Source organism: Eutrigla gurnardus, assembly GCF_963514095.1.
Source record: "Eutrigla gurnardus genome assembly, chromosome: 10".
Taxonomy (NCBI): domain Eukaryota; kingdom Metazoa; phylum Chordata; class Actinopteri; order Perciformes; family Triglidae; genus Eutrigla; species Eutrigla gurnardus.
Window position 1 is genome coordinate 29,228,652 of NC_139924.1, and position 10,469 is coordinate 29,239,120.

General features: G+C 49.1%; 1 protein-coding gene across 13 annotated transcripts in view; it reads left to right on the forward strand.

Annotated features, from left to right (window-relative positions):
* Nucleotides 1-10,276, forward strand: part of ryr1b (ryanodine receptor 1b (skeletal)) — a 72,225-nt gene extending 61,949 nt beyond the window's left edge. For 6 of the 13 annotated variants that reach the window (XM_084019752.1, XM_084019741.1, XM_084019750.1 and 3 more), the window contains 12 exons: nucleotides 2-262; nucleotides 336-466; nucleotides 3,212-3,254; nucleotides 3,320-3,453; nucleotides 3,524-3,584; nucleotides 3,651-3,797; nucleotides 4,648-4,782; nucleotides 4,858-5,014; nucleotides 5,102-5,166; nucleotides 6,614-6,714; nucleotides 7,372-7,423; nucleotides 9,132-10,275. In XM_084019752.1, coding sequence (XP_083875878.1) covers nucleotides 2-262; nucleotides 336-466; nucleotides 3,212-3,254; nucleotides 3,320-3,453; nucleotides 3,524-3,584; nucleotides 3,651-3,797; nucleotides 4,648-4,782; nucleotides 4,858-5,014; nucleotides 5,102-5,166; nucleotides 6,614-6,714; nucleotides 7,372-7,423; nucleotides 9,132-9,227 — 1,383 coding nt within the window. In that variant the 3' untranslated portion in view covers nucleotides 9,228-10,275. Of the gene's footprint in view, nucleotide 1; nucleotides 263-335; nucleotides 467-3,211; nucleotides 3,255-3,319; nucleotides 3,454-3,523; nucleotides 3,585-3,650; nucleotides 3,798-4,647; nucleotides 4,783-4,857; nucleotides 5,015-5,101; nucleotides 5,167-6,613; nucleotides 6,715-7,371; nucleotides 7,424-9,131 lie in introns of all 13 variants that reach the window. The other 7 variants (XM_084019748.1, XM_084019751.1, XM_084019749.1 and 4 more) reach the window with 2 other exon arrangements.
* The last annotated feature ends 193 nt before the right edge of the window (nucleotides 10,277-10,469 follow it).

Here is a 10,469-nt window from a genome sequence, read left to right on the forward strand (position 1 = left end):
GGTGTCTGACAGTCCTCCAGGGGAGCATGACTTCGATGAGGGTTCTGGTCTGTTCGAGGGTTCTGGTCTTTTCGAAGGCTCTGGTGCTGAGGAGGACGGGTCCGGGATGGATGACGCTGGTGGAGAAGATGACGAGGAGGAAGGTCCCATGTACTACTTCCTGGAGGAGAGCACCGGCTACATGGAGCCGGCCATGGCGTTCTTCGGCATCGTGCACACCATCATCTCCTTCCTCTGCATCATCGGCTACAACTGCCTGAAGGTCTGAGACTGTCAGAGTCCACGTTGTGTCCTCTGCTGGCCTTCAGAAGGCTCACCTCTCCTTCCCCCTCCAGGTCCCTCTGGTCATCTTCAAGAGAGAGAAGGAGCTCGCCAGGAAGCTGGAGTTCGACGGCGTCTACGTCACCGAGCAGCCGGAGGAAGACGACATCAAGGGCCAGTGGGACCGGCTGGTGCTCAACACGCCGTAAGACCCGTTACAGGACCCCGTTAGAGGAGACCCGGTTACTGGAGACCCCGTTAATAAGACCCGTTACAGGACCCCGTTAGAGGAGACCCGGTTACTGGAGACCCCGTTAATAAGACCCGTTACAGGACCCCGTTAGAGGAGACCCGGTTACTGGAGACCCCGTTAATAAGACCCGTTACAGGACCCCGTTAGAGGAGACCCGGTTACTGGAGACCCCGTTAATAAGACCCGTTACAGGACCCCGTTAGAGGGGACCCGGTTACTGGAGACCCCGTTAATAAGACCCGTTACTGGAGACCCCGTTAATAAGACCCGTTACTGGAGACCCCGTTAATAAGACCCGTTACAAGACCCCGTTAGAGGGGACCCGGTTACTGGAGACCCCGTTAATAAGACCCGTTACAGGACCCCGTTACAGGACCCCGTTAGAGGAGACCCGGTTACTGGAGACCCCTTTAATAAGACCCGTTACAGGACCCCGTTAGAGGAGACCCGGTTACTGGAGACCCCGTTAATAAGACCCGTTACAGGACCCCGTTAGAGGAGACCCGGTTACTGGAGACCCCTTTAATAAGACCCGTTACAGGACCCCGTTAGAGGAGACCCGGTTACTGGAGACCCCTTTAATAAGACCCGTTACAAGACCCCGTTAGAGGGGACCCGGTTACTGGAGACCCCTTTAATAAGACCCGTTACACCCCGTTAGAGGAGACCCGGTTACTGGAGACCCCGTTAATAAGACCCGTTACAAGACCCCGTTAGAGGGGACCCGGTTACTGGAGACCCCTTTAATAAGACCCGTTACACCCCGTTAGAGGAGACCCGGTTACTGGAGACCCCGTTAATAAGACCCGTTACAAGACCCCGTTAGAGGGGACCCGGTTACTGGAGACCCCTTTAATAAGACCCGTTACACCCCGTTAGAGGAGACCCGGTTACTGGAGACCCCGTTAATAAGACCCGTTACAAGACCCCGTTAGAGGGGACCCGGTTACTGGAGACCCCTTTAATAAGACCCGTTACACCCCGTTAGAGGAGACCCGGTTACTGGAGACCCCTTTAATAAGACCCGTTACAGGACCCCGTTAGAGGGGACCCGGTTACTGGAGACCCCTTTAATAAGACCCGTTACACCCCGTTAGAGGGGACCCGGTTACTGGAGACCCCTTTAATAAGACCCGTTACACCCCGTTAGAGGAGACCCGGTTACTGGAGACCCCGTTAATAAGACCCGTTACAGGACCCCGTTAGAGGAGACCCGGTTACTGGAGACCCCTTTAATAAGACCCGTTACACCCCGTTAGAGGAGACCCGGTTACTGGAGACCCCGTTAATAAGACCCGTTACAAGACCCCGTTAGAGGGGACCCGGTTACTGGAGACCCCTTTAATAAGACCCGTTACAGGACCCCGTTAGAGGGGACCCGGTTACTGGAGACCCTGTTAATAAGACCCGTTACAGGATCCCGTTAGAGGAGACACGGTTACAGGAGACCCCGTTAATAAGACCCGTTACAGGACCCTGTTACAGGAGACCTGTGACAGGACCCCGTTACAGGACCCCGTTACAGGAGACCGGGTTACAGGAGACCCCGTTAATAAGACCCCGTTAGTCAGGGACCTGGATGGAGGAGTAGAGGAATCTAAAAATATCAGTATTTCTTCTTATTAGCATCAGTTCCAGCGACCCTTAAAGGAAAACACCACCGCATTTCCATACTGAACTATGTTCTGCTCTGATCTGAGACGAGGTGATACATACCTCCCTCTCCTCTGTGCGTGCACTAAATGGCTCTTGCGCGCACTCCGTGCAGCGCCAATTTGCTAGCATGTAGCTTGTCCTTAGGATCCAAAGGGGGGTGAAGTTAGAAGCGACCAAGCACTTCCACGTTGTCCCTATTTAAATACGGTTACGTGAGTAGTTACACGACCCAAGTTTGGTTACACAAAATGAAACATGCCAATTTTTCTAAGCGGATAACAAGGATAACTATATAGTATGGCGGAATAACAACTGGAAGCACTTCGACGTCGGCGCAGTAATATCGTCACTCAAAACATGACGGGACTATATACCTTCTGCTTGTTTTCACAACCCTGTACGATCCACGTTATAACCATGATGTTTGATTGTTCACAAACTATCTTACAACCTGATGCTTCCTCAACTGTGCACAAACTACTACAGGTAGTGCAGGCGACGGCGTGCAGGTCACGTAGGTTCTATTGACGGAAGTAAGAGGGGGAGCGGAGTGATGATATTACTGCGCCGACGTCGAAGTGCTTCCAGTTGTTATTCCGCCATACTATATAGTTATCCTTGTTATCCGCTTAGAAAAATTGGCATGTTTCAATTTGTGTAACCAAACTTGGGTCGTGTAACTACTCACGTAACCGTATTTAAATAGGGACAACGTGGAAGTGCTTGGTCGCTTCTAACTTCACCCCCCTTTGGATCCTAAGGAATATACTGGGACAAGCTACATGCTAGCAAATTAGCGCTGCGCGGAGTGCGCGCAAGAGCCATTGAGTGCACGCACAGAGGAGAGGGAGGTATGTATCACCTCGTCTAACATCAGAGCAGAACATAGTTCAGTATGGAAATGCGGTGGTGTTTTCCTTTAAAGGAAAGATAAATGAATGAATCAGGTTTTTAGTGTTTTAACATTCATAAAGATGTTTGTCTGAACGAGTACAAATCCAGCCTCGCTAACATCCTGACGATGTCTCTCTGCCAACACAGATCTTTCCCCAACAACTACTGGGACAAGTTTGTGAAAAGAAAGGTGAGTGTCTGACCATTCAGTGAGCTCAACCTGCCGAGATGATGCTGACATGATGCTCCCTGAAGGTTCTGGATAAATATGGAGACATCTACGGCAGAGAGCGCATCGCCGAGCTGCTCGGGATGGACTTGGCTTCCTTGGACGTCAGCGCCATGACGCACGAGAAGAAGCCTGAACCCGACACCTCCATGCTGAGCTGGTAGGTCCTGAACCACCACGTAGACCAGCGGCTCCATAGTTCCTAGTCCCACATGTGTCTCCCTCCGCAGGGTCACGTCCATCGACGTCAAGTACCAGATCTGGAAGTTCGGCGTCATCTTCACCGACAACGTGAGTTCAGGTTTGTGCTTCCGTTAGACGCTGAGAGCCGGACTGACCTCCGTCTCCTGTTTTCAGACCTTCCTCTACCTGGTGTGGTACATGCTGATGTCTCTGCTCGGCCACTACAACAACTTCTTCTTCGCCGCTCATCTCCTGGACATCGCCATGGGCGTCAAGACGCTGCGCACCATCCTGTCCTCCGTCACTCACAACGGCAAGCAGGTCGGCACACTTCCTGTAGATCAGCTTCCTGTGTTGCACGCCGTGCCGGTGCTAGAACATAGTCGTTTAGGAAGTGTGAGAGTGTTTTAATACCAGTTCATAACACATGATCCACCAGAGACCACGTGTTGAGGTCTGGTTTTACTGGGTTTCTCAGGAACCACCACTTCACCTCAACCAGAGCTTTCTACCCTTACTATGGGTCTTCCTGCTTTCAGCAGCTTTCCTTCATCAACTCCTCACAGAACTTCATCTGGATTTATGATCATTTAGTGGGTTTCTGTCTCCCTGCTGCAGTACCACTCTCCACCTGAACTGGTACTGATGGGGCAGTGGGGGCGCTGTTTTACACAAATAGTCTTATTAAAAGCCGTTTAATGTGAAATCTGGTTGTAAATATGAAGTCAACTATCAAAGAAATCACATTATCTCAAATATAGGAGACATCAGATTCCTGCGTACATAAATAAACATATATTACATAAATGTATACATTTTAACATTTGAATGAGCAGGAAAACTGAATTTAAGTCCCATGTTCTGGTTGGAAGATGGAATCACAGCAGGTTTTCCCCACATTATGGAGAAAACTGGCTTTTTGAAATCGTGAGAAATACTGTCAACTATCAAAGAAACCATAGAACTCAACAATATTATATTATATCTACTCAATTAGACATCAGATTATTGAACACCATGAAAATGTTATAGTGAATAGGAAGACACATTTCCAGATCCGTGTTTACGTTTCCTGACGTTTTAGATTATTCTGCTGCCGCATGGAGATATTTCTGCAGGTTGTCGTATGAGAGTCCTAATCTGACCCCTGACCCCGTGTCCCGCCTCACAGCTGATGATGACGGTGGGTCTGCTGGCCGTGGTGGTCTACCTGTACACCGTGGTGGCCTTCAACTTCTTCCGTAAGTTCTACAACATGAGCGAGGACGAGGACGAGCCGGACATGAAGTGTGACGACATGATGACGGTGAGCGGGGCGCGAACGTGGGGGGGCGGGCGCCGGCTGGAGCTGTGGTTCTGAAGCGTCCCGGTTCTCCCACAGTGCTACCTGTTCCACATGTACGTTGGCGTGCGGGCCGGCGGCGGCATCGGGGACGAGATCGAGGACCCGGCCGGGGACGAGTACGAGCTCTACCGCGTGGTCTTCGACATCACCTTCTTCTTCTTCGTCATCGTCATCCTGCTGGCCATCATCCAGGGTCGGTGTCCTTGAGTCTAGCGCCCCCCTGTGGTCGGTTGTATACAAAACTCTGATCTGTCTGTCTGCCTGCCTGTCTGTCTGCCAGGTTTGATCATTGATGCCTTTGGAGAGCTGAGAGACCAGCAGGAGCAAGTCAGAGAGGACATGGAGGTAAGACGGGTCCACCTTCATCATACCTGGTCCCGGTAACCCCCCTGTATACCTGGTCCCTGTAATCCCCCTGTATACCTGGACCCTGTAACCCCCCTGTATACCTGGTCCCTGTAATCCCCCTGTAATCCCCTGTATACCTGGACCCTGTAACCCCCCTGTATACCTGGTCCCTGTAATCCCCCTGTATACCTGGTCCCTGTAATCCCCCTGTATACCTGGTCCCTGTAACCCCCCTGTAACCCCCCTGTATACCTGGTCCCTGTAATCCCCCTGTATACCTGGTCCCTGTAATCCCCCTGTAACCCCCCTGTATACCTGGTCCCTGTAACCCCCCTGTATACCTGGTCCCTGTAACCCCCCTGTATACCTGGTCCCTGTAACCCCCCTGAATACCTGGTCCCTGTAACCCCCCTGTATACCTGGTCCCTGTAACCCCCCTGAATACCTGGTCCCTGTAACCCCCCTGTATACCTGGTCCCTGTAATCCCCCTGTATACCTGGTCCCTGTAATCCCCCTGTAACCCCCCTGTATACCTGGTCCCTGTAACCCCCCTGTATACCTGGTCCCTGTAACCCCCCTGTATACCTGGTCCCTGTAACCCCCCTGAATACCTGGTCCCTGTAATCCCCCTGTATACCTGGTCCCTGTAACCCCCCTGAATACCTGGTCCCTGTAACCCCCCTGTATACCTGGTCCCTGTAATCCCCCTGTAACCCCCCTGTATACCTGGTCCCTGTAACCCCCCTGAATACCTGGTCCCTGTAACCCCCCTGTATACCTGGTCCCTGTAATCCCCCTGTATACCTGGTCCCTGTAATCCCCCTGTAACCCCCCTGTATACCTGGTCCCTGTAACCCCCCTGTATACCTGGTCCCTGTAATCCCCCTGTATACCTGGTCCCTGTAATCCCCCTGTAACCCCCCTGTATACCTGGTCCCTGTAACCCCCCTGTATACCTGGGTCCCTGTAACCCCCCTGTATACCTGGTCCCTGTAACCCCCCTGTAACCCCCCTGTATACCTGGTCCCTGTAACCCCCCTGTATACCTGGTCCCTGTAACCCCCCTGTATACCTGGTCCCTGTAACCCCCCTGAATACCTGGTCCCTGTAATCCCCCTGTAACCCCCCTGTATACCTGGTCCCTGTAACCCCCCTGTATACCTGGTCCCTGTAACCCCCCTGTAACCCCCCTGTATACCTGGTCCCTGTAATCCCCCTGTATACCTGGTCCCTGTAATCCCCCTGTAACCCCCCTGTATACCTGGTCCCTGTAACCCCCCTGTATACCTGGTCCCTGTAACCCCCCTGTATACCTGGTCCCTGTAACCCCCCTGTATACCTGGTCCCTGTAACCCCCCTGTATACCTGGGTCCCTGTAACCCCCCTGAATACCTGGTCCCTGTAATCCCCTGCATGGTGTCTAATCTGACGTGTTCCCTCCAGACCAAGTGCTTCATCTGTGGAATAGGAAGCGACTACTTCGACACGACCCCTCACGGCTTCGAGACTCACACTTTAGAGGAACACAACCTGGCCAACTACATGTGAGTCTCCTTCCAGATGTTTGAACCTTCACCTACAAAGTTCCAGACCTCCTCGTCTGTTAGATAATCTCAGAAAGGACTGACTATGGCACACCTTGATTTTCCTATTAAGACATGACATCATAGATGAGTCACCGCTCTCATCCTCGTGTTCAAACAGAGAGAGTCAACATGACCAGACTCCAGTCTGTCGGTCAGAAAACCACCATTTTTATCAACAGAAACAACATGAACAGAGTTTACAACAACCCTCTGGTTTGACAGTTTGAAAGAGAGACTGAATAAATAACAGAAGAAGAACCCTGCTGGTTAAGGCTAAGCCCCGCCCCTTCCTCTGTCCTCCATGTGACCTCATTCCAGAATAAATAAACACGACAAACATCACATGTGGAATTCTCTCTCTCTCTCTCTCTCTCTCTCTCTCTCTCTCTCTCTCTCTCTCTCTCTCTCTCTCTCTACCGTTCATCATTTTTCCATGGCGGACACAGGAAGGGGCGGGGCTTAGCTAAAGTCTTATAAGGCTGGCTGTCGCCGGTTTCTTGTGTTTAAAAAGCTGCAAATAAGTGATGGATTTGTTGGGAAGAAGGCTTTGATGGTGGGTTTCTTTCTCCCTCACAACAACGAGCCTGTGATGATGACGTGTTATTTGTCTCTCAGGTTCTTCCTGATGTATCTCATAAACAAAGATGAGACCGAGCACACCGGACAGGTCGGTAGCATTCTCCCGTTAACACCGTGTCACTTCATCTGCATGGCGTTCAGATGAAGATGAGATGAAGATGGAGATGAGATTATGATGAGATTGAGATGAAGATGAGATGAAGCTGAGTTTAAGATGAGATGGAGATGAGGATGAGATGAGATTAAGATGAGATTGAGATGAGGATGAGTTGAGGATGAGATGAAGATGAGATGTAGATTAGGATGAGATGGAGATGAGGATGAGTTTAAGATGAGATGAGGATGAGATTGAGATGAAGATGAGTTGAGGATGAGATGTGGATGAGATTAAGATGAGATGGATATTAGGATGAGATGAGGATGAGATGGAGATGGAGATTAGGATGAGATGAGGATGAGATGAGGATGAGATTGAGATGAAGATGGGATGTGGATGAGATGAGGATGAGATGAAGATGAGATGTGGATGAGATGGAGATTAGGATGAGATGAGGATGAGATTGAGATGAAGATGAGTTGAGGATGAGATGAGGATGAGATTAAGATGAGATAAGGATGAGATTGAGATGAAGATGGGATGTGGATGAGATGAAGATGAGATGAAGATGAGATGAAGATGAGATGAGGATGAGATGAAGATGAGATGTGGATGAGATGAAGATGAGATAGAGATGAGATGTGGATGAGATGAAGATGAGATGGAGATTAGGATGAGATGAGGATGAGATTGAGATGAAGATGAGTTGAGGATGAGATGAATATAGGATGAGATGAGGATGAGATTGAGATGAAGATGGGATGTGGATGAGATGAAGATGAGATGAAGATGAGATGTGGATGAGATGAAGATGAGATGAAGATGAGATGTGGATGGGATGTGGATGAGATGAAGATGAGATGAAGATGAGATGTGGATGAGATGTGGATGAGATGAGGATGAGATTAAGATGAGATTGAGATGAAGATGGGATGTGGATGAGATGAGGATGAGATGAAGATGAGATGGAGATTAGGATGAGATGAGGATGAGATTGAGATGAAGATGAGTTGAGGATGAGATGAATATAGGATGAGATGAGGATGAGATGAAGATGAGGATGAGATGGAGATGTGGATGAGATGAAGATGAGATGAAGATGAGATGTGGATGAGATGAAGATGAGATGAAGATGAGATGTGGATGAGATGAAGATGAGATGAAGATGAGGATGAGATGGAGATGTGGATGAGATGAAGATGAGATGTGGATGAGATGTGGATGAGATGAGGATGAGATTAAGATGAGATTGAGATGAAGATGGGATGTGGATGAGATGAGGATGAGATGAAGATGAGATGGAGATTAGGATGAGATGAGGATGAGATTGAGATGAAGATGAGTTGAGGATGAGATGAATATAGGATGAGATGAGGATGAGATGAGGATGAGATGAAGATGAGGATGAGATGGAGATGTGGATGAGATGAAGATGAGATGAAGATGAGATGTGGATGAGATGAAGATGAGATGAAGATGAGATGTGGATGAGATTTGGATGAGATTAAGATGAGATTAAGATGAGATTGAGATAAAGATGAGATGAAGATGAGATGTGGATGAGATGAAGATGAGATGTGGATGAGATGAAGATGAGATGTGGATGAGATGAAGATGAGATGAGGATGAGATGAAGATGTGGATGAGATGAAGATGAGATGAGGATGAGATGAAGATGAAGATGCTGCTTGTGTTCCAGGAGTCCTATGTGTGGAAGCTGTACCAGGAACGCTGCTGGGACTTCTTCCCTGCCGGAGACTGCTTCAGGAAGCAGTATGAGGACCAGCTGGGATAAAGTCCTGCAGAGGAGGAGGAGGAAGGAGGAGGAGGAGGAGGAGGGAGGACGTGGGTTCTCCTCCGTTGAAGCTATGCACTCTGTTGCACTGTCGGCAGCAGAACGTCGACGGAGGAGATTTAAGAAAAGCAGAATATCAGAGGCCTTTTTATTCCGCTACGAAAACACTACACGGCCTTTTTCTGGTGTAAAATATCCAAATCTACGGACGGCCTTGAACATCGACGCATTTCTACAACATGGGCTCTTTCAGTCGCTGCCGCTGTCAACGTCTTAGTGCCTATAGCAACGCCACTGCTTTAGCTAGCTTTCACGCCTTCATGTCAGGTTAGATGCCTTTTCTTTGGTGGTTCGTCAGCTTCCCGGAGTTTCAGGGAGAGAAGAGGGTTCCTGCTCTTCTTCTCTCCTCAGCAGAGAAAACACAAATCATGTCTGGAATCTCTGGCCGATCAGCGGAATGTCGTCTGCGTATCGGAGAACCCAGTTTGCACTCTGAAGTCTTACAACTGGATGTATGAGGTTATTTAGTTAATTGTTTGTTTGCAGATGAAATCTCGTGAAGACGACCGTTTTAGCCCGTCTCTCTACTCCCGGTCTGTTCTGTCCGTGCATTTAACCCGAGTGAATGTATTTAAGGAGTCTGTAACGGTATGTCCAGGCTGCGTCCAGGCCTTTTGCTGAAGAGACTTATTTTACATGAATCACAGATACATATATTTATTCTTTAGCTGTTTGTGAGGACGGAGAGAGGCGGTAACGCCTAGTTTGCAGTCAGAAGAGCTCGTTAGCTTTTGTTTTTGCTCGTTAGGTTTTTATGATATTTTTAGGGATCCAGCGTATCGGTGGGTTTTCTGAGTCATGTGTTTGGTGCGTCAACCTCGTTCGCCTCGCTTCGTCAGAGCAGCGTTGTGTTCGCCGACGACCCCGAAGCTGACTGCAGATCAGTGTTTCCTCCCGACGAGCCTGTTTCAATACCAATAAACAGATTATTTTAAGGACAAACCGGACGTGTGTCCTCATTTACATGGATGTGTGTGTGTGTTAGTGTGTGTGGCCACCAGGGGGCGACTCCTCTCTGATTGTATAGACGTCTTTAAATGAAATGAAATATTAATATTATGTTGGTGAGATGTTAAATTCTAAAAAGATAAGATGTTTGCTAACAAGTCCATGTCGCTAATATACTATAAACATACTTATTATTGAACTGATAATTATGCTCATACGCTGTCATTTGTTTTG